At 44.1% G+C, this 24,340-nt stretch overlaps 1 protein-coding gene across 1 annotated transcript; it reads right to left on the bottom strand.

Annotated features, from left to right (window-relative positions):
* Window positions 1–23,294: 23,294 nt before the first annotated feature.
* Window positions 23,295–23,865, bottom strand: LOC104589372 (uncharacterized). Its single transcript, XM_010247671.3, has one exon. It carries the CDS (start codon window positions 23,754–23,756, stop codon window positions 23,484–23,486), a length of 273 nt encoding a protein of 90 aa, XP_010245973.2. The 5' UTR covers window positions 23,757–23,865; the 3' UTR covers window positions 23,295–23,483.
* Between the last annotated feature and the right edge of the window lie 475 nt (window positions 23,866–24,340).

Below are 24,340 nucleotides of genomic sequence, written 5' to 3'. Positions count from 1 at the left end.
GGCCCGATTTAGCTTAGACCCAAGGCCCGGCCTGACCCGGTCCACCCTGCCCAGGCCCATGGCACGACCTAAACCAGAGTGCATATATGCAATGAACCAGCTTTTGCACTCTTTCCAAATGAATCCTTACTAGTATTTCTGTTGGACTGTTTTTGTATGCCCTTAGCTTCAATCAATCTTGATGTACTTTTGATATTTAATGTAAATAAATAAAGTACATGTTTGATCATGTTGTGTGGTATGCTTTTGTGTAAGACCCTAAAACTGGATACTTAATGAGACTTGTGTTAGTTTTAAATGTTCATAGCCGTTGGATAAGTCTGGGGAGATTTATCCTGCTAAGGCTGACACTGGTGTGCTGCCAACTGTTGAGGTGGCTTGTCTCAGCCGCCAGGGTGAGACCCAAGGCACACGCAGAATAGGATTACTTGAATCCATGAACCAGACCAAATTTCCAATATTTCCCTGGATCTTGGAGATTGATGGGCAAAACTAGAAAGTTACACCTGACCCCTAGACCCGATTATGGTACTGCACTAGGTGTCGGATCGGGCTGCCTTTGATATGCCAATCAGTGAGATCCTTAGCGGGGGTCAAAACCTGGGTATGTTGGGATAGTCTGAGAATTCATCTGAGTGGGTGATCATAGTGACGGGATTAGCCCCTTTGTCGGACAAAGGTAATGATCGGGGATGCACTCTCTCTGATGAAAACCAAACTGCCGGAAGTTGATTTCAATCGTTGGGATTTTGTTTTGCAAAATTTATATATATATGATATATATATTTATGTATGGTTTCAAAATGTTTGCAAATGGTTTTAATTCCCGGGATCCAAGTGAGTGGAGAGTGCAGCACTGTTCCTTACAGCCGAGGGAGTGCTTGATCATTATAGGCTGAGAGGTTAAGTGTAAGGCCATTTAGGATAATACTTGATGGGCTAATCTTGCATCTGCCCACAGTCCCTGGGTTTTTATAAGATGGCTTGGCCTAGGGAGCACTTAGTGTAAGTGTTGGGCCCATAGGGTCCATGCAATGAATTCGGCTAGGCCTTGTAACAGAAGCTCGACGGAACCCATGTGGCTGGTGTGTAGATCAATGCTTGGGTCCCACGCCATACAAAGAAGCCCAACTGGGCAGCAGTTTGGAAGACTATTGAGCACTTATTACTTAATGGGCCTAAAGCCCATTTCAATCCGGGCTGATTTGATCAGTCAATTAAGGGGGCGTATCTGAGATTAGGATGAGCCCTAAAGCTAACCTAATCTGCAGATAAGATTAAGAAGAGTCATAATCCAAATACAGATTTGGATAAGGGCAACTACTGATTTGATCAGGAGGTTTTCTTAATCATTAAGAAAGAGGAGAAAGACCCTAATTCGAATTACCTGAATTCGAACCCGAGGAGCTTTTCAAGAGAGCGCACCTGCATTCTAGAGATAAGATCTCAGAAACCCTAGAGAAGAAAATAGCAGTTCGCCACCTTCTTCTCTAGCATTCTCCTCCAACAGCAGCCGCCACCCCTTTTCTGCCAATTCGAGAGGATCAAGAAACATTTTGGTTGTTCGTGTGGTGCTCATTGTTTCCAAAAGAAGGCCACCAAATCTAAGAAACAAAAGAAAGACAAGGCATCCGATGCTTGTCACTTCCGTAAGCAGGCCGACCACTGGAAGAAGAATTGTCCTGCCTACCTGGAGTCTAAGAAAGGTAGTTTCGAAACTTGTGTCATGGAAACTAATTTATTAGTGACTTCTATGTCCTGGTGTGTTGATTCCGGGGCTTCAACTCATGCGTGTAACTCACTGCAGGGGTTCAAAGTAAGTAGAAGGCTGAGTGAAGTAGAGGTGACACTTTACTTGGGGACTTCTGCAAGTGTTGCAGCTACGGCAATGGGAACCATAGAATTATGTTTTAGAGAAGGGATTCTTGTACTGAAAGACTGTCTTTATGTACAAAATCTAAGAAGAAATTTGATTTCTGTTTCTAAATTGTGTGTGGATGGATATGCTGTCTCTTTTAGTAATGTGATTACTATCAAAAGGTACAACAAATTCATCACATGCGGGGAACTAGAGAACGGTCTCTATGTTCTACATCCTTCTCTAGAAACTAATTTATATGAAACTATGTCGGTCGAAATCCCCAAGCAAAGGACTCGTGACATAGTCAATCCCATGTGCCTATGGCATTACCGACTTGGCCATATCGGTATTGACTGAATCACAAGATTGGTAAAGGATGGTCCTTTGGGTTTTCTAACCGTAGAAAATCTTCCCACTTGTGAGCATTGCCTTAGAGGCCATTTAATGGTAAACCTAAAAGATGTACAGGCACACTTGACCTTATACATAGTGATGTATGTGGACCCCTAAATGTTAGGACCCACAACCAACACGTGTATTTCATCACCTTTACTGATGATTTCTCAAGATATAGTTACGTGTACCTAATGAGACATAAGTCTGAATCTTTTGAAAAGTTCAAAGAGTTCAGACAAGAGGTCGAGAAACAGTTAGGGAGATAAATTAAGGCCCTCCAATCAGATCGAGGTGGCAAATATCTCTCTGACGAATTCAGGGACTACTTGAAAGCCAATGGGATTATCTCATAGTTAGCTCCTCCTGCAACACCCCAGCTTAATGGTGTTTCAGAGAGGAGGAATAGGACATTGTTAGACATGGTCCGGTCACTTCTCACACGCTCGGAATTGCCCACATCCTGTTGGGGATATGCGTTAGAGACTGCAATTTACATGCTGAATCGGGTTCCAACCAAATCGGTTTCGAAAACTTCATACGAACTATGGACCGGAAAGAAACCAAGTGTCAGACACTTGAAGATTTGGGGTTGTCCCGCGCACGTTAAAAGAACGAGTGCAAACAAGTTGGAATCCAAGACCAGTCGTTGCCTATTTGTAGGCTACCTAAAGGATTCAGTGGGTTATCTTTTCTATGACCCAAATGAGCAGAAAGTGTTCTGCAGTCGAAATGCCCTATTCTTAGAGACATATTATATCTTGGACACTCATCATCAGGAAATAGTTCTTGATGAGGAGAGCTCAGGACCAGTGGGAGATGACCTGCAAGTTCCAGGTAGTGACCAACCTAGAAGATCCACCCGGGTATCCACACCACCAGTTCGTTATGGTTATGACCAGGATAGTTACCTAGTGGAAGCCTTGACTAGTGAAGAGGATCCCGTGACTTACGTGGAAGCTATGTTGGACATAGATTCCCAGAAGTGGGTGGAGGCCATGAGAGCTAAGATGGACTCGATGGAGGCTAATGGAGTCTGGACTTTAGTAAATCCACCCTCCGGGGTAAAAGCAATTGGTTGCAAATGGATCTATAAGAGGAAGAAGGGCCCCGATTGCAAGATTGATACCTACAAAGCTCGTTTGGTGGTGAAAGGGTATATACAGAAAGAAGGCATTGACTATGAGGAAACCTTTTCGTCCGTGGTCATGCTTAAATTCATTAGGATCTTGCTAGTTGTAGCAGCATACCATGACTACGAGATTTGGCAAATGGATGTCAAAACCGCGTTCCTGAATGGAGATCTTAGTGAAGATATCTACATGCAGTAGTCGCAAGACTTCATTGCTGCTAGTCAGGAACACATGGAATGTAAACTTAATAGATCCATATATGAACTTAAGCAAGCTTCTAGGAGTTGGAACATTCATTTTGACTCTGCCGTCAAATCGTTTGACTTTGAGCAGAATCCAAATGAGCCCTGTGTTTACAAGAAGTCCAGTGGGGATAAGGTCACCTTTTTGGTGTTGTATGTGGACGATATCCTACTCATTGGGAATGATGTAGGAATGTTGACTTCAGTCAAGGTATGGCTTTCGCAGCAATTCTCCATGAAAGATCTTGGAGATGCTTCCTATATACTGGGTCTTCGACTCTATAGAGATAAATCAAAGCGGATAATTGGATTATCACAGGCTGCTTATATTAACAAAATTGTCAAAAGGTACAACATGGAAAACTCTAAGAAAGGAAACATTCCTTTCAGGCACGGAGTCACTCTCTCCAAAAAGATGTCTCCCAAGACTTTTGAGGAGATTAAGGGCATGAGAGACATTCCCTATGCCTTAGTCGTAGGGAGCATCATGTATGCCATGCTGTGAATTCACCCCGACATTGCTCAGGCGGTGAGTGTCGTAAGCAAGTTCCAGGCCAACCCAGGGCAGGAGCATTGGACTGCTGTAAAGAAGATACTCAAATACCTTCAAAGGATAAAAGAGTTTTGTCTAGTATTCAATGGTAGTTCACTACATATTCTGGGGTATACTGATGTCGATTTCCAGTCAGATCCAAATGATAGAAAGTCTACATCTGGGTATGTTTTCACAATAGGATCGTGTGTTGTTTGCTGGAAAAGCAGCAAACAGGGGTCCCCGATAGACTCCACAACCGAAGCTGAGTACATTACCGCAAGTGAAGCTGCCAAGGAAGCCATGTGGATGAAGAAGTTCGCTCAAGAATTAGGAGTGGTTCCGTCCAGCACATCACCCATCCGGTTGTTGTGTGACAACAATGGAGCGATCACCCAGGCTAAGGATCCTCGGGCCCACTTGAAGTCAAAGCACATCGAGAGGAAGTACCATGTATTGCGGGAGATTGTTGGTAGAGGGGACGTCCTGATTCAGAAGGAAGCATCAGCGGATAATGTGGTAGACCCATTAACTAAGCTACTCACACAGAAGGTGTTTGAGAAACACGTGGAAAGTATGAGACTCCGGCTTGTACCTGATTGGACCTAAGTGCAAGTAGGAGTTGTTGGATAGTTTTTGTATGCCCTTAGCTTCAATCAATCTTGATGTACTTCTGATATTTAATGTAAATAAGTAAAGTACATGTTTGATTCATGTTGTGTGGTATGCTTATGTGTAAGACCCTAAAACTGGACACTTAATGAGACTTATGTTAGTTTTAAATATTCACAGCCGTTGGATAAGTCTGGGGAGATTTATCCTGCTAAGGCTGACACTGGTGTGCTGCCAACTGTTAGGGTGGCTTGTCTCAGCCACCAAGCTGAGACCCAAGGCACATGCAGTATAGGATTACTTGAATCCTTGAACTGGACCAGATTTCCAATATTGCCCTAGACCTTGTAATAGAGGTTGGGCCGAACCCATGTGGCTGGTGTGTAAATCAATGCTTGGGTTCCACGCCATACAAAGAAGCCCAACTGGGCAGCAGTTTGGAAGACTATTGAGCACTTATTACTTAATGGGCCTAAAGTCCATTTCGATCTGGGCTGATTTGATCAGTCAATTAAGGGGGCGGATCTGAGATTAGGATGAGCCCTAAAGCTAACCTAATCTGCAGATAAGATTAAGAAGAGTCATAATCCAAATACAGATTTGGATAAGGGCAACTTCTGATATGATCAGGAGGAGAAAGCCTCTAATTCGAATTACCTGAATTTGAACCCTAGGAGCTTTTCAAGAGAGCACACCTGCATTCTGGAGATAAGATCTCAGAAACCCTGGAGAAGAAAATAGCAGTTCGCCACCTTCTTCTCTAGCATTCTCCTCCAGCAGTAGCCGCCACCCCTTTTCTACCAGTTTGAGAGGATCAAGAAACGTTCTTGGTTGTTCGTGTGGTGCTCATTGTTTCCAGAGGATTCTTGTGAAGGATTCAGTGCGTAGGACGCACTCTACTGGTTCTGTTCCAAAGTTGTTGTGTCATCTTCAGCAGGAGCAGTTCTTGGTGTCTTCTTTGGGCGTGAACACCAACTTTGGAAGATATTACTTCTCTGGATCAGGTATAATCCCTCCCTTGTCTTTTGGTTCAGATCTGGTTCGGTTCTTGTTCAAGTAGGATCATTGAATTTTGATTCTAAAATTAGGGAATATGATTCCCAGTTGGAAGAAGGGTAGGAAATTTTTGAAATTCGCCCACCCATTCCGCAACCTTTTTGGCATCCATACGATGGATCCTACCATTCTTTCAATTTCTAGATTAAAGATAAAGAATTTAGGACCAAAAGGGCCTTGCTTATAATAGTTTGCTTAATGCAAATTTGTACACATATATGAACACCCAATACATGTATTCACATGGCCACCAAATAAAATTATAAAATTACTTTTACATCGATAGAATGTATCAAGGAATCATAATTTATAAGCATGTACCTATTATGGTTTGACAACCCCCGCCCCATGGTTTCTTAGTTAGCATTATCATAATTATTTTTCTTGATTATTTTCCCCCCTTTATGCCACTTTATTTGGTTTCAATTATTTCAAAAGATTTTGAAGATACATTAAAGATATTATACCTTTTTTCTCTCTATAGAATGTTCTCATTTGATTAATTGAAAATAAGAAAAATAAAAGGTTGAGAAAAGGTTCTTAAGAAAAATTATGCTTCATCTTATAGTGTTTACTATTTATATTTTAAATGTCATTTTGCTTTTAATAATTCTATTGTCCACAATTAGTTAATTGATCCTTATAACATTTCTTAGTCGTAGGATAAAAACATCCACCCCCCGCCCCCCCCCCCCCCCCCCCCCCCCCCTCAAATGGCTACTGAAGACTTTGCTACATTGGATACTAAAATTGAAGGGGATAATATAGGTTGAAGAGCTTGGATGTAGATATGCCCGTAAAGTTAAATTTTGATGAAGAAGAATATTATTCTATCCTCAAACATCAAACATCAAAGTGTATTATAACCTAATGTTCATATGGCAGAAGATAAACAATATGAGGAACCAAAAGTTGGGATGACATTTTCAACATAGGAGAATGCATACCATTTCTATAATGAATATGCTACAAATGTTGGTTTTAGTGTTCAATACAGGGTGGACATAAGTGAAAAACTGGTGACTTTAGAAAAAGAATATTTGTTTATTGTCAATAAGGATATCATCATGAGGACAAATGATGAGTAGAAGTAAAATGTTGCAATAATATAAAAGGAACAGGTTATCTTGCATGAATGACTATTGCGTTGCAAAGTAATGGGCAATGCTGTGTTACAAATTTTGAAGCAACTCAAAACCATTTGGTTGTTACTCCAAGTAGATCATATATGTTGTGATTACAAAGGAAAATAGCAGTAGCACGAAAAGCCAAAGCAAATCTTGTAGATGATTCAACGGTAGAATTCATAGGCAAAAAGGGAGGAGTCCAAAATCTTGGGTTTACTAGTTGATTATAATAACTACATGTATGCTAAAAGAAAAAAGGACATAGAAAATGGAGGTGCATGAGCTATATTAGAGTATTTTGATAAGTTGCAAAAAGAGAATATATCATCATTTCACTCAATTCAAATTGATAACAAAGGTCTAATAACGAACATATTTTGGGCAGATACAAGAATGGTGGCTGATTATAGTTATTTTGGTTGTGTTGCTTACTTTGATACCACTTTAGGAAAAATGACAAATGACAACCGTTTACACCTTTTGTTGGATTAATCATCATAAGAAAACTATTATTTTCGGAGTTGCATTAATCCCTTCATATAGGTATTTCAATCTTTTTTTAAAATCAATGTCTAGAAAACATTCACATATAATTTAAGGATAGGTTGATTCTTATTCTTGTTGCCTGATGGAGGATGATTTGACCCGACCCCTTGAGACAATGACATGTGGACCTGACTCAGCACGAGCAACAGCTCAGCACCACAGCCTGACTGTGACTAAGTAACGAGCCTGCAGGACAGCTCGCTATAAGGGGAGCTCGAGGTCCCCCGAGCTATTGAAAGGGAATACTCCAAGATTATCCCAACTCACGAGCAAGGGTAACCAGCTCGCTCCAACACTTAGGCAGAAAGACAGCCCCAAAGACAATCTCGATGAGGATCACCTCGAAGTACACCTGGGAGGTCGCTACGAAGTAGCTCACGACTAAGTGACGCGATGCTCTCAGGAAGCTTCTATCTGACAAGACCGTACCTGTCAGACTGCGCCATGTCTCTTGACTGACGGTGCAATCCCTGTCCATTCGACAGACTGTACCCATATCTCTCGACAGATGGTGGCGTGCCTGTCCTCTCGGGACGTGTCACCCGTCCAATTGGGTAGTACCCTGCAACGGTCACCTACGCAGCCCTGGCAGGTAACGGCTGCAATAGAAGCCCAGTGGTGGTTACGCCCGATTTGACAAGAATGCCCCTATAAAAGCCCCTTTGTCAAAGGGGAGAGGGATCTCTGATCGAATCTGATTTTGAGTCATCTTACTTGCTCTCGAGCTAATCTTGAGAACTCAGTGATCTAGCACGACCTACACTCTTAGCCTCTTTACACTCTTTACTTTCTCCCCCAACATTCTAACTTAAGCTTCGGAGTATTCCCGCCGGGAAAATCCCCCGGGAATCCTTCACCTTCTTCCTTTCAGGTGTCGTCTGTTGATAGCTAGGAGCCAGTCAGCAGCCAGCTAGGAGTGCCCGAATCGTGCCTCATCATTTGGCGCCATCTGCGGGAAGTGCTTCAAGAAGTCTTCCTCTAAGCTTTTATAGTTTCCTTTTCTGAAAACTCAGCATTCATAGCTTCCTCTAGCAACGCTGGATGTGGTGCCAGCCAGAATACTTCTGGGGAGTAGCCCCAACTTCCTACTATCTGTATTGGGCAGTTCACCATCCCCCTCTCCGTGGATGGAGTTCCTAGTTTGAACATGCCTCTCACAGTGGCACCTACGGTCGCTCCACTCCCTTCCACAGTTGGAGAAACCTTTGCTAAACCCTCAGTTGTGCCCCCAGCGGTCAACCCGAACCAGTTGGAGGATTTAATGCAGTGCATGCGAGCCATGCAAGATCAAATGCAACAATTTCAACAATTCCAACTCTATCAACAAAACATGCTGCACCAGGTTTCCCAATACCAGTATCAGTAGTAGTTCCCCTCTCTGCTTCAGGCCCAGCCATCGCTGCCCCCTCGGCATCCGGCCATGAAGCAGACCAAGCCCTCCCGCGGGAGTGAACGACCTCGCCGGGGAGAGGCCTTCGAGGCCCAGGATCCTGCCAAGAGCCAAGCCTCTTCCCATAGCCAGAAGGAGAGGCCAGCCACCCCCGCCTCGCAGCCTGTGGGCAGGTTGGGGGCCTCCCAGCCAACCAAGCCCGTATCGCCTCGGCCTTCGTGGTTCGAGCTCCCGCTCGCAGAGAATCCGTTCGAGGTTCGGGCCGCAGACTATAGGCAGGGCCCTTTGGTTCAAAGTCACCACCAGCAGTCTAAGCCCGTCGAGCTCGGCGACACTGAAGCATCAAGCACCAATGCCGAGCCAGCAAAGCCGCAGCGAAGACGCCAGTGAGCTCGCCGAAATGCTACCCGAGTCTCTCCCAAGCTCAAAGGAAAAGAGGAGGTATGCTCAGGTGAAGTCAAAGCTACCCCTCTCCTCTCAGTTTCTTCTCCATTATCTCCAGAACTCCTTGTTGTCCCCATGACAAGGGACTTCAAGCTCCCTCCACTGGATAAGTATGACGGATCCTTCGATCCAAATGATCATGTGGACGCCTTCCAGTCGTAGATGCATCTGGCAAGAGCCAGTGAATCCTGCATGTGCATGGCCTTTTCCACCACCTTCAAAGGGGTAGCCTGCACATGGTACCGTAACCTCGCGCCTAGTTCGATAAGAAGTTGGGCGCAGTTCATGCAGGTTTTCACCTCCCACTTTGTCACCAACAAAAGGTGCCCGAGAACTCAGGAAAGCCTCCTCGACGTAGTTCAAAAGGAAGGGGAGTCAATTCAGAGTTACATCAAGCGGTTCAATGACGCTTGTTTACAGATACCCGACCTGGATCCCGCAGCTTGCCTCACCGCAGCCAAGTGAGGTATCACCCACAAAGAGTTCAAGTGGCACGTAGTTGTCAATCAACCCAACACTGTGACCGAGTTCCTCAAGCTCGCGGATCGGTTCATAGGGACGGAGGAGGAAATCAACTAGAAGAGCGAGCAGACCCTTGAGAAAAGGAAGAGGGAACCAGAGCCCCGAGCTCAGAGCGACAGCAGGAAGAAGAAGGACCAAGCTCGGGGGGCAAAGCCAAATCAGCCTTTCCGAGCTCCAGCAATAGAAAGGGACTATACACCCCTCAACGCGAAGTGGGCCGAGATCCTCATGGTGATCAAGGACGCCCCGTACGTGAAGTGGTCACCTTCGCTGAAGGCCGACCCAAGTGCAAAAAATAAAAATCTGTATTGTACCTTTCATAAAGATCACGGTCATAGCACCGAAAGTTGTAAAAACCTCCGTGATGAGATAGAAGAACTCATTCGTCGTGGATATCTAAGAAATTTTGTACAAAGTAATAATAATAATAATAAAGCAGGTCGGCAAGGGGAGCAGAGTAGGGATGCTCCCGAGTCCAGCAGGCAAGTGGAACAACCGCAGAAGCAGCCCCCCAAAGAGAGACCAGTTTAGGGGACCATCCACGTCATAGTTGGAGGCTAGATTGTGGCGGGCTGTACCTCAGCTATAGCTAGCGCATCAGCTCGCGAAGCCACCTGGGAAGAGCAGAACCCCCCAAAGCGGCCAAGGTTGGAAGATCCCATCTTCTTCATAGAAGATGACGCACGTGGGGTCCACTACCCCCATGATGACGCGCTCGTCATAAAGGTGAAGATCAATGACTTTGAAGTCAGGCGCGTCCTCGTCAACTCAGGGAGCGCGGACATCCTCTTCAAAGCAGCCTTCGACCAACTACAGCTCCAAGAGAGCGACCTAAAGCCCGTGAACACTCCCCTGGTAGGCATCAACGGGGAGGAAGTCAGGCCCCTGGGAAGTATTACAGTCAATACCCGTGGAGGTCGGCACTTGGCCTGGCATAGTGAAGCTCAACCACGATTTCTTAGTGGTCGCAACCCCCTCCCCATATAACGCCAAAGTAGGTCGGCCGATTACCCATGCCTTACGGGCTGTGGTGTCCACCTACTACTTGGCCATGAAGTTCCCCACGGACTTCGGAATCGGGATAGCGCGAGGTGACCAGCTTGAGTCTCGCAAATGCTACATCGTTGCTCTCAAGGGAAAAGCCAAGGTGGCCGATGACTTCGAGCTATAGCGACCTACGGAGCAGAGCGAGGAGTGAGCTGCACCCACAGAAGAGACCGTCTCCATCCCAGCCTCGGTGGAGGACCCAGCCCGGACACTTCAGATCGGTGCTTCCATTGAGGAGCCTCTGCGATCTAAACTGATACGCTTTTTACTTGAGAATTTAGATGTTTTTGCTTGGTCCGCGGCAGAAATGCTCGGTATAGACCCTAGCATCATAACTCATAAGCTTAATACTGATCCTATAGTTAGGCCCGTTAGATAGAAGAAACGCAACCAAGCCCCAGAGTGATGGAGGGCAGTCGATGAGGAGGTCGAGAAGCTCCTTGCAGCCGATTTTATCAAGGAAGTCCATTACCCAAGCTGGGTGGCCAACCCCGTTCTGGTGAAAAAGGCTAACGGTAAATGGCGCATGTGCGTCAACTACACCGACCTAAACTGAACTTGCCCAAATGACTTCTTCTCACTCCACAGGATCGACCGTCTGGTGGACGCGACCTCAGGGCACGAGTTGCTGAGCTTTCTAGACGCCTATTTGGGCTATAACCAGATCAAGATGGACCCAACAGATGAAGAAAAGGTTGCCTTCATAACCGAGCTTGGCCTGTAATGCTACAAGGTCATGCCCTTTGGGCTGAAAATGCTGGGGTGACCTTTCAAAGACTTGTAAATAAACTGTTTGAGCCTTTGATTGGCCTAAAAGTAGAATGTTATGTAGACGGCATGGTTGTCAAAACACAGTTTTCGTGTGACTTAATACAAGACTTGCATTCAGTTTTTGAAATTCTACGTAGATTTAATATGACACTAAACCCGAATAAGTGTGTCTTTGGCATCACCTCGGGTAAATTCCTAGGATACATTGTTAATCGGCGCAGCATTGAAGCCAACCCGGACAAAATAAAGGCCATCCTAGATATGAGACCACCCCGAAAAGTGAAGGAGGTTCAGAGGCTGAATGGCCGAATAGCCGCTCTGAGCCGCTTCATGTCCAAGTCGGCAGATCGTTGCCTACCATTCTTTAAAGCAATTAAAAGCAAAGGGTTTGAATGGACCCGAGATTATCAGCTCGCGTTTGACGAGCCCAAAAAGTACCTCGCCAGCATACCGGTCTTTAACCCGGCCCGAAGAGGGCGGTGTTTTAAAGTTGTACCTCTCGGCAAGTGACGAAGTGGTCAGCTCGATACTAATAAAAGAAGTAGATCGGGTTCAATGACCTATCTACTATGTCAGTAAAGTGTTGTAGGGAGCAGAGACAAGATATCCGGAGATAGAAAAATTGACCTATGCACTGGTTATTGCAGCCCAAAAGCTCCGTCTGTACTTTCAAGCTCATACTATTATCGTCCTCACCAACAAACCTCTGAGTTAAGTCCTACTCAAGCCCGAGGTCTCTGTTCAACTGACGAAGTGGGCCGTTGAGCTCAGCGAGTACGACCTCCAATACAAGCCACGAACTGCTATTAAGGCCCAAGCCTTAGCAGACTTCGTCGCGGAGTGCACTTTCAGCTTCGAAATCCCCAGGCCGGTTGAGCACGACGCCCCCAGTTCGGACAAGCCCGGAGCTCCCAAGCCGGTTGAGTCCGAGCACCGTGAGGTAGCAGCCAATGCGGCATCTCTCCTAGTTAGGCCAAGCGCGAACTAGGATGAGGAGCCCTGGATCCTTCACGTAGATGGCTCCTCGAACCAGTAGGGCAGCAGAGCCGGAATAGTCTTGCACGGCACAAGTGGCACAAAACTGGAGTACGCACTACGCTTTGAGTTCACGACATCCAACAATGAAGCGAAGTACGAAGTGTTGATAGCCGAGCTAGCTCTAGCCAAAGAAGTGAAAGCCAAGCATATCATCATCTGTAGTGATTCCCATCTCGTGGTCAATCAGGTCATAAGCGAATATGAAGCTCGCGAACCAACTATGATTGCCTACTTAGCCAAAGTAAGAGAGGCTCTGCTCGATTAACAGTCACACTTCATCAAGCAAGTCCCGAGGTCGGAGAACACTGAGGTCGATGCCCTGTCCTAGTTAGCCAGCACCAGTGATAACACCATGAGAATCGTGTACATAGAGAACCTGCCTCGGCCTAGCATTCTCGAGGCGACAGAGGAGGTCGCTCCTGTCGTTCAAGCAGAACCGAGCTGGATTGACCCGCTCGCGAGCTTCCTGCTACACGGGACCCACCCTGCAGATCGAAATGCCGCCATAAGGGTAGAGTGTCAGGCAGCCAAATATGTCATGATAGACGAACGGCTGTACCGAAGATCCTACACGCTCCCCTACCTGCGCTGCTTGCGACCTTCTGAAGCCGAGCTCGTACTCCGCGACACTCATGAGGGCCTGTGCAACGGACCCTTGGGGGGCAGAGCCCTCGCCCAAAAAGCACTATAACAGGGGTACTACTGGCCAACAATGAAAGCAGACGCTATTGAGCTCGTCAGAAAGTGTGACAAGTGCCAGAAGCATGTCAATATCCACCATCAACCCACTGCCGACCTCAAGTATCTAACCAGCCCGTTGCCTTTCGCACAATGGGGCATCAATATAGTCGGACCGTTTCCACTAGTGACAGGCCAGAGAAAGTTCCTGGTGGTAGCAGTGGATTATTTCACCAAATGGGTAGAAGTTGAACCTCTCATAACGATCACAGCCCGAAACGTCCAGAACTTCTTTTGGAAGAACATAGTGTGCCACTTCAGGTTACCTCGGGTACTAATTTCTGACAACGGTAAGTAGTTCAAGGACATCAAATTCCAGAACTGGTGCCAAGACATGGGGATCCGACAGAACTCCACTTCGGTCTTAAACCCTCAAGCAAACGGTCAAGCAGAGGTCACAAACAGAGTTATGCTCTACGGACTGAAGGCGCGGTTAGACTGAGCTAAAGGACTATGGGCAGACGAGCTACCCAATGTTCTATGGGCTTACCGAACCACCGAGAAGACCGCCACAGGAGATACTCCCTTCAACCTCACCTATGGCAATGAGGCAGTCATCTCAGTTGAGATCGAGGTTCCCTCGCTACGACTGGAAGCATATGACGACAAAGCAAATGAAGACGAGTTGCATACCAACCTTGACCTACTCGACGAGGTAAGGGACCTCGCATATATCAGGACCGCAGCTTACCAGCAAAGAGTAGCATGGTACTATAACGCTAGGGTCAAGAAGCGGAACCTCCGCGTCGGCGACCTGGTCCTTCGTAAAGTTATGGTACCAGAGCCCGACGTTGGCAAGCTCTAACTGAATTGGAAAGGACCCTACCGAGTGAAACGGGTGCTCGAGGAAGGAACATACGAGCTCAAAACCCTTGAAGGGAAACAAGTACCTCGGGCATGGAATATTGTCAACTTAAGGCAATATTACCTGTAAATACTGAGTAGACCATGAGTCACTCTCAAAGCCTAAGGGCCAAAATGCCGAGCTAACACGACCTCGGCACAATAAGACCCAATTGCCTCTATGGCATGGGCGAACTACTAAGTAGACCATGAGTCACTCTCAAAGCCTAAGGGCCAAAATGCCGAGCTAACACGACCTCGATGCAATAAGACCTAGTCTTCTCCATGGCATGGGTGAACTCCAAGGGCAGACCATAAGTCACCTTCTCAGCCTAAGGGGTAAAACACCGAGCTAACTAAGACCTCGGCACTGTGAAAGACTTAGCCAATTCATTGATAAAGGCAAGGTATGAAATATCAGAGGCGTAAGCAGCTCGGGGTTGAACCCTACGAAGCATAGCTTGTCTCAGTACACCGGTTGGACCAATTAAGGAACGACCTACAAACATATAGTTCAGGCATACAATGTACTTCACGTTTTGCTATAAAGATGCCTCGAACACTAAGGGATAGCTCGGGATAACGATTACCAAAAAAATCCTATTTCGGGTATGTAGCTCTAATAGCTCGAGTGATGAGATCACTTTGGCAAAAAAATAAAAGAGCACACCATACTTAGCAGAAAAAGAAAAAATTCATTACTAATAAATAAAAACCAAGCTAAAAAAGCTCGGGAAAGTTCAACAAGAAGTAAAAGAAGGGCACAACTGTCCATGAAGAAGATTTTTGAAAACTGGGTTTCGGCACCCGAGAACCACCAGAAATCAGTCAAAAAAGCTTAAAAACAGAGCCGCCAGCCTCAAGGGTCCACCTCCTCCACCTCATCATCGTCCTCCAAGGAGTTAGGCTCCTCCTCCTCCGCCTGGTCCGCCGTCTCGGGAACTAGACCTTTCATTGTGATGTCATCGAGGTTGAGCCCAGAGAACTTCTTTCGGACTAACCAGTGGCAGAGCTTGAATCCGGAGCGGTATGAACTCGAGCCATACTCCACTTGGAGGTCGTGATACTCCTGGGAGTCCTTGAAGTCCCAGACTGCCTTAGCCCGCTCGGCCTCCACCATGGTGTCCAAGTTCCGAGTTTGGTCCAGAAGTGTAGACTCCAAGTCCCAAACCTACTGGCGAAGGAGCTCTCTCCACTGCCACCCTCGACGACTCCTCCCTGTAGCGCGTTCTCTCCTCAGAAAGCCTAGCGATCTGCGCCTCCTGGTCACGGGCGAGCAGCTCCTGGGCCTCGCTCCCCTTGCGAGTCTGAAGGAGCTCACCTCAGGCCTAGTTGAGCTCGCCCTGGAGCTTCTGAACAAGGACCCTCTGATTACGAGCGTCGCCGGATTGGATGTTGGTTTGGAGGGCCATGGCGTGGATGGCGGAGCTCACCTACCAAATAAGGGACTAAGGTCAAAAAACAGCTAAAGAAAGGAAAGAATGAGAAGAAAAGAAGGACCACTTACCACCATACAGTGAGAGGCGGCGAGCGCAGTGAGCGACCTGGGCTCTATCTCCCCCCACTTAGCGACCTCCTTGTGGCAGATCGCCCTTCAGCTCTTCCGCCCAGCCACGAGGTAGTCATTGACACCCTCCCAGTCCCCCATTGGGAGCTGCAGGTAGGGGAATGGGCGGGAAGGACCAGGAGGAATCACCCCTTGCCTCGGGAGCTCGCCCTCCTCGAGGCCACCCTCTCCGGCACCTCCTTCAAACGGGCCTGGTGGAACTTCAGGCGGTGGAGAAACAAAGTATGGCTCAGCAGACTCAAACTCAGTACCCCCAGAAGTAGGAGTTCGGTCAGGACGCGACCTCTTTGCCTTACGCTTCTGGTTGCTGGAAAGAAGGCGGCGTGCATCAACACTAGACATGATGGCTGCCAAAAAACCGCAAGGTATTAGTCCAGTAAAAAAGAAAATATATGTATACACATATAATATATTTTTACAAGGCACTACGTGACCTAAAAGGCAACCTACCCAGACTCAGGCTAGCCTGCGCGAGCTTCTCCTCGGTCAAGTAATCTGAACAGAGAAGGCCTATAACTCCCCAGGACAGCAGCATTTTCTGAGTTTTAGAGTCCAACTCAACCCCGGGGTCCTAGATGGTGCCCCTCCAAGAGGTTGGGAAGGGCCACCCCTTGGGGTTATGGACCACAAAATAGTCCCGCTTCCAGGCGGGAACCCTGTTCGACAAGTCGTGCAGGAGCTTAAAGCCGCAGCGGGGAGAAAAGTAATAAGAACGCCTTTCCGGAGGCGCTTCGGGAGTGGCATTCTTAATGTAGAGAATGGAAGAAAAGATATCGAGATCAAGGGGGAGACAATACTCATAGCACAGGGAAATGGTCCCAACTACATTCCGGATGGCGTTGGGATGGAGTTGGTCAATGCTGACGTTAAAATTATTCAACACCTCCACTATTAGGGTGCAGGGGAAGATGCAGGCCAGCCTCGAGCTATTCCTGGAAAATTACTATGTCATTGGGACCATGCTCCCAGGGAAAGTAACCAGAGGGGAGACCGTAGATAAGGTCCCTAGGAAGATGAAAGTAGCGGACTAGAGATCTGAGTCTCTCCATCATCATATAGGAGGGACCGAAGGTGTCGGGCTCTCTGCCCCGAGAAGTAAAAGCCACATCGTCGGAGGCCTCCCGAGCCTGCTCCCAAGCTCTCCCTGAGCTCGAGGGGGCGTTGTCGTCTTGGTTACCGTCCCGGGGATAAACGTGGTGCAGATACCCAAGCATGATTGACAAAATGAATAAGACTCACTGGAAAGATGAAATGGTGTGAACAGAAGAGCTCGGGCAGACTAGATGGATGCGCGACCTCAGAATCCGAACACAACAAGTTAGCGTGAAAGAAAATGAGGCCTGGGGGCCCTCCTATTTATAGCCATTGTGCCCCTAGTCAAGCTGACCGCACGTCTTCTGAAACCGAAATGTGACTGGCTGCACGTCTCCCATGATTAAGGTAATGACAGCTGCACGACATCCAGAGTTAAGAGCCGCTTCGGCATGTTTCTCGGCATTCAAAATGTTAGAAATCCCCTGACTTCTGTGCACGCATTTAATGCGAGCAGTCAATCAAGTTTGAACTTTGGTCAAATCCACCCGTCGCGCTTCAAGAACTCCTCACGCTAAGGTAGCACTCTCAGCCCGAGGAGTGGGGGGCAATTGATGGAGGATGATTTGACCCGACCCCTTGAGACAATGACACATGGACCTGACTCAACACGAGCAACAACTCAGCACCACAACCTGACTACGACTAAGTAATGAGCCTGTAGGACAGCTCGCTACGTCATAGCTCGCTATAGGGGGAGCTCGCTACAACGCGAGCTCGAGGTCCCCCGAGCTACTAAAAAGGAATACTCCAAGACTATCCCAACTCGCGAGCTAGGGTAACCAGCTCGCTCCAACACTTAGGCAGAAAGACTGCCCCAAAGACAATCTCGATGAGGATCACCTCGAAGTACCCCTAGGAGCTCGCTATGAAGTAGCTCGCAACTAGATAGCTCACTACACGATAGGGTAGCTCGGTACAAGGTAGCTCGCGACTAAGCGACGCAATGCTCTCAAGAAGCTTCTATCTAACAAGACCGTACCCGTCAGACTGCACCACGTCTCTTGACTGACAGCGCAGTCCCTGCCCATTCGATAGACTGTACCCACGTCTCTCGACAGATGGTGGCGTGCCTGTCCTCCCGGGACGTGTCACCCATCCAATTGGGTAGTACCCTGCAACGGTCACCTACGCAGCCCTGGCAGGTAACAGCTGCGACAGAAGCCCGGTGGCGGTTACGCCCGATTTGACAAGAACATCCCTATAAAAGCCCCTTTGTCGAAGGGGAGAGGGATCTCTGATCGAATCTGATTTTGAGTCTCTTACTTGTTCTCGAGCTAATCTTGAGAACTCAGTGATCTAGCGCGACCTACACTCTTAGCCTCTTTACACTCTTTACTTTCTCCCCCAGTGTTCTAACTTAAGCTTTGGAGTATTCCCGCCGGGCAAATCCCCCGAGAATCCTTCACCTTCTTCCTCTCAGGTGCCGTCCGTTGCTAGCTAGGAGCCAGTTTTTGAAGCAAGTTTTTGCTGCTGCTTCTTCTTTTGATAAGGACTTTAATAGATGCATATATGAACATGAAGAGGATGAAGAATTTCAAATGGCATGACATGAGATGATCTCAAAATATGATTTAGTTGAAAAATTTTGGTTACCATGATTGTTTCAAGTGAAAGAGAAATGGGTTTTAGCACACGAAAGAAACAATTTTTGTGTTAATATGAAAACTACATAAAGGAATGAGAGCATGAATAGTTCATTGAGAGGCTATTTAAATCCCTATCTCGATTTGCATTAATTTTTTAAGCACTTTGATAGAGTTATATCAGATCGTCAATATAAAGAGTTACAAATAGAAGTGAAAATGAGCCAGAATATCCCCCACTTAACTTTTCCAATACACATGTTAAAGCGGGTTGCATCTATATACACTCCAACAGTGTTTAGAGAAATTGATGAAAAGAAATATTAAAAAAGTCACGATTGTCTTATCCAAAATGCAGTCGAGGTTGGAACAATGAGTACAAAGTGAAATACTTGAATAAACATGGTGAGAATATTATGACAATTAATCTTTCTTGTGTAGAAATTGTTTGTAATTGTAAAAAGTTTGAGTTTGCGGGAATTTTACGTATGCTTGCATTATATATTCTTTCTCAAAAACAAAATTAAAATATGTCTTAAAGAGATTGATAAGGAATGTAAGGTATGGAGAAGTAACTGATTATTGTGGCCATTCAATTGAACTTGACCCTAATGTTGAGTTTTTTAAAATGTTTATGGAACTTTGAAGAGTTGTTAAAGAGGTTTCAACACAAGCTACAAATAATAAGGAGACATTCATATATTTATTAAATGTGTATAACCATGCAAGAAGGAGATAGAAGAGATTCTAAAGGCAAAAGCTCCCCAAGTTTTGATGTTGTTTCCCATAGCACCAATTTGACTCTTGTTTGTGAATACGGACCATGTGATGTAATTCAAGATTCAAAAGATAATTTAGAGGAAGATGATAAAGTGGTATCCAAAGGTAATGAAATCAATGTCAAAAGGGCATGGAAGCAACATTAGAAAAGTTAGTTGTTTGGAGAAATGCAAGCATTGCATAAAGAAAACCCAAACAGATTTGGTATATTTTCTATTCATATTTATCTTTGTTTTTATTTATTTAATATTTATATTAATATGTTTGGTACTTTTTAGAGGAATTGTATGAAGATGGTGATAATACTACTCATAAGAAGAGTAAATTGACCAAAATCCACTTGATCCATCTTTGCCAAATAATGTTATAAACATGGAAAGCCCTCTGTAAATTCAACACAATGTGTTAATTTCATACTTCATAATTATTTAACTATTGCTTATTTGTTTATCGTTGTCATTCTTTTAATATTGTTGCTATGTTGGGGTCATGTGTCGCAATTAAAATTTGATTGCTTACTATGACTATAAAAAATGTCCCCAAATGCCTTCAATGGAACACATTTGCTCCTCGTGATCCAAACTCTAAAAATAGACAAATGATTCGGAAACAGAGTTGGCCCTTTTTACTTTCATCAGTTTCTCTTCTTTCAAAAATAAATGTTGAATATGGGAAAACATTTCATCATAAAAATCTAGAACATAAGGCTTTGGATGCCACCAAACGAGCAAAAAAGTCAAGTTTCTCCATAACTAAAAGATAAAAGAGGAAGTCCGTAACAATAAACAACAAATTGTAAGTTCATAGTTATGAAAATAAAATTTCATTAACTCTAAAGGTTCTCAAGGAAACTTGAATATCATTAGCCAAAAGTTATTAGAGATTTTCTACTACAATAATTTAACCATTAAAAGATTTAGTAACACAATTAATTACTTTTCAGGAACCACTCTTAACATATTATTTATATTCTAGATTTAGGAATGTGAGTTCTAGGAATCTCATGATCGGCTCAAATAAGATAGAATCGCCACCTATTTCGCAAAGGAAATGTGCCCTCATTTCAGCTTTGAAAAAATTGATTTATCTTCAAAATAATGACTTCATTCTACACGGGAAAGGCATTTAACCAAGAGATTCCGGATTCCAAAGATTGGGAGAGGGAAAGTGTTAGGAACTCCTCTCTCCAAGCTGTTGCAATAGCCCAATACGGGTGTTTTTTAATACTTAATTTACAGTGAAACACTAACAAAATGATTGCTAAAAATCCCCAAATTTTGGTAAAACCTTTCCCAACTTCTCCCAAAATTGATTTAAGGTAATGTTATCGAGCTTTATGTACTATTTTCCCTAAAACCCTCACCTCTCAAACTCTTTCTCTTATCTTAGAAGAAGCTGAAATGCAAATTCTCCAAGGTTTCTGAACTTCAAGCAACCCAGAAATAAAACAAACTCGAGAGTGCTTGGACGAGCTCAAGAGAGGTCTGAAACTAACAAGGGCATGGAGATTTCGTGCAAATCTCAGATCTAAAACATAGTGGATTTCACACATCCAATGAGAGTTTGGGGCATGCCTAACATTGCAGTCTCGTATTTTGGGCTCCCAATCACATAAAACAAAAAATTGACTCACCCAAAAATATTATTTTGTCTTTTCATAACTTTAAATGGGGTATCTTTGGGTTTTTAGGTTTTTTTAAGTCTATTAGACTGAATTTTATTGGTCCAGGTGTTTGAACTGGTTAAATATAGGGTTGACATCAGCCATCATGGAAAATATGGATCTCGAATGTGATGGAAAAGATGAATTTGTGTTCAAAGATGTGGATTAAAAGATTGGGTTCAAATCAAAGTTTTGGCTTATGACTTATCAACTAATGAGAAGACTTGAAAAAGAACTTTGCTCATTTTGGGAGAAATTGGAGGATCTTAAGGTCGAAATTGGATAGGAGGGTTTTCTTGGACTTAATGAGAGGTACCCACTTTGTTTGGATTTGGCTTCTTTTGTGATTTAATTATATGTGTCGAATTAGAATTTTTGTTGATTGGACGGTTAAATAAGGGATTTTTTTAGTTGAAATTTGGCATATGGGCATGGATTGTGATGAGGAGTCGGGTGGACTATTTAGATTTAAGAAAAAGCTTGTTGATCTTGGTTGTTTAGTTTTATTCATTCAGAGTTATTGAAATAGAATCTTGGTATTTTTTAGATTGATCATCGTAGATTTGATGTGAGATTTGGGAATTGATTGAGTCTTATTGGCTAGAGGCAATGGATGTTTTGGATTTGACTTTGTAGAGTTAAGGTTTGAACATCGTGTAGATTGGGGCCGTTAGAGAGGAGGTTGGTGTGATGAATGAAGGATCTTTGGAGTTTGGTCACGAAATTTAATGTATAATTAAGCTATAGCTTCCTAAGTCTAAGGGTCATGTCTAATCAGATGTTCGGTTTTGATCTCAATATTCTAGTTTGTCATGTGGATTGCATCAAAAGAGGGATTTTTAGGTTTTGTCAAGTCTCAAGTTGGTCCGATTATGTTTTCAAGTTTTGGGGTCTTAAAATGAAGGTACAAAGAGGTAGGGTGAAAGGACCGATAAAAAATTGGATGCTGACAAGAAAGTAATCATATTAATGGAATAAATTGAAAATGAAAAACGATTACTAACAATGATATTTTTTTCTATTTAGACATAGACATATGAATTGTTGATAAGAAAATATATAAAAAAATAAAGAAAAGAACATATTAATTCATGAAAGTTATAAAAAATGAAAACAAAAGAAATAATCAATAATCAAAATTCACATAATCTTTTAATCTACTATTTATTCAACGTGGTCATGGTAGATAACCAATGGAGTTGTCACCCTCTTTCCTTTTAATTAGGGTTATATTTTAACCATTGTAAAATCCACCTTTTGGATATTTTAAACTGTTTTAATATAAAATTGAGAAGAATTAGTATAAAATTGGTCATGGTAGATAACCAATTGGACTGTAGTTGGCTCTCTACAGTTACCACCACCACCACAGCACTCATCTCCACCAACATACTGCTTCTCTCGGCCTATCTTCCCCTGACCCACATTATCCTTTGAGTGAAGGGAGGCTATGGACCATGAGTTTCAAGTTCTACTATCCCAACATACATGGACTTTAGTACCAACCCAACCCTACATAAATGTTGTGGGCTATTAATGGGTGTGTGAGGCTTTTGTCATTGATATTTGAAAAGGACAAAAATGCTCTTTGAATGTCATCTAATTTTTTTTATCAACCATTTAAGCATTGACAAAAAATTAACAGTCCCAAATTCTTGTTTATTTCGTTCAAGAAAATTAGGGTAACGTTTGAATGGACATTTTGGTGACCCCAACTTTAGAAGAGGTAATTTTTATCTTTTTAAAATGTCACTTAACGGCTGGTTAATAACTAATTAATGGCCTGAGTTGTCCAATTTTAAAGTTTGAAGACCAAAGTGACATTACAATTTTATACAATTTTCCTAATCGTAATCCCATATTCCCATCTCCTTGTAGTCTCTCACACCATCACGCCACTGTTTTTAGCTTATCCCTGTAACAATTGCAATGCAATTATACAAGTATATTTCACAACCGAGGGAGGAAGACCATAGGATTAGTGCTTTATTCTCTCAAATTTTCACTATTTTAGCTTAGACCAAATTTGGCTTGAGAGAAAGCCTAATCTATAATCTATTACAGCAAAACAGCCCTAATTTTACTGGAAAGAATGTGCCAGGCGATGGTCACTAATTCATTCTCCTTAGACGGATAACTTGGATGATCACCACTTATTGAAGAACAGATAATGATTCAAAAATAGCCAAACCTCTGCATTGTCCACTTATCCAGGAAACGAATCGTGATTCAACCCATCCATGCATGAAACACCTATATATTCACCGTTGAATCATGAAGGCCAATAGAAAAGAAAATGAAGAATTTGAGATAATAAGGAAGTATATATTTGTGTAATTAAGATAACGATTTAATGGTGTTTATATGCAGTAGTAATTACAAAATTCTTGGTATATTTCATTCTCAGCCTCCACCGATGTCCGACCCCAATTTTGCCATTCTTCGTTTGCTGGGTCAAAATCTGTAACACTGGTAGTGTTAAGGGAGGTGTGGGAGTGGATCAATTGGGACCCCAGCAGCTCAAGTACATAACTTTTCTGAGAGATTCCTCAGATTGCTTCATCTGCTGCTCATCTCTCAATGTCTTGTTATAGGCCATCGCTAAGGAAGAAGAGATGCTCCTCTTAGCCTGAGAAAACGATCCCAGGTTGTTCTTGGCGTGTTGGTGCAACGACCTCAGAGTGTAATTCCATCTGCAGATGCCTTGATCTTTCAATGCCTCAACAGCTAAAATGCTTGAAGCGGCAACCCAAGCTCTGGTTGTGGAACTCATCTTTCTTTTCTTTTGGTTGATCGTTTCTGAATTTTGGTTTAGAAGTATTGCTTGACTCGTCTGTGATCTGATGAAGAAGATTGGATGTGGGGTTGTTTAATATAGAGAGAGGGGGTAGAGAGATTGATCAAACTCGTCTAGTTCAGTATAATAAAACCAGCGGCGGTTTCAGACATGGTTATGCAACGCCAATGGTTTGGGTTTTTTGGGCGTCCAAAAAGAAGAAAGAGACGGACAAACAAGCAAACGAAGGATGGAGAATAAGACAGGAATCCACCAACTCTCCCTACTACTAGCCAGACAAATTTACTAGCTTGCCCTTTAACTGTATGGCTACGAGAGCCCATGGTGGATGGCCACAGGCCAGAGGGGTACAATCAGGAACAAGTGCCCACTGGTTGACTGATGAGCGCGTGGTTTCCCTTAATCCGCTTTTGCCAGAATTATTGGAGTGATTCCTTTGGGTTGTTTTCTTTTCCTTTGATTATTCTGATATTGTTGTCTTGTCTTTCGTTGGTCTTTATCACTCTTTAAAGATGAGATGATCATCTGAGTCTAGGGAACCTGAGTTTTTAACATTTGCA

Source organism: Nelumbo nucifera, chromosome 1 (assembly GCF_055504915.1).
Source record: "Nelumbo nucifera cultivar China Antique chromosome 1, China Antique-T2T, whole genome shotgun sequence".
Classification (NCBI taxonomy): domain Eukaryota; kingdom Viridiplantae; phylum Streptophyta; class Magnoliopsida; order Proteales; family Nelumbonaceae; genus Nelumbo; species Nelumbo nucifera.
This window is presented reverse-complemented; position numbering and strand designations above follow the sequence as displayed.

Bases quoted from the DNA above. Each gene is read 5' to 3' on its own strand.
- LOC104589372 (XM_010247671.3), bottom strand. From the start codon at position 23,756: ATGAGTTCCACAACCAGAGCTTGGGTTGCCGCTTCAAGCATTTTAGCT.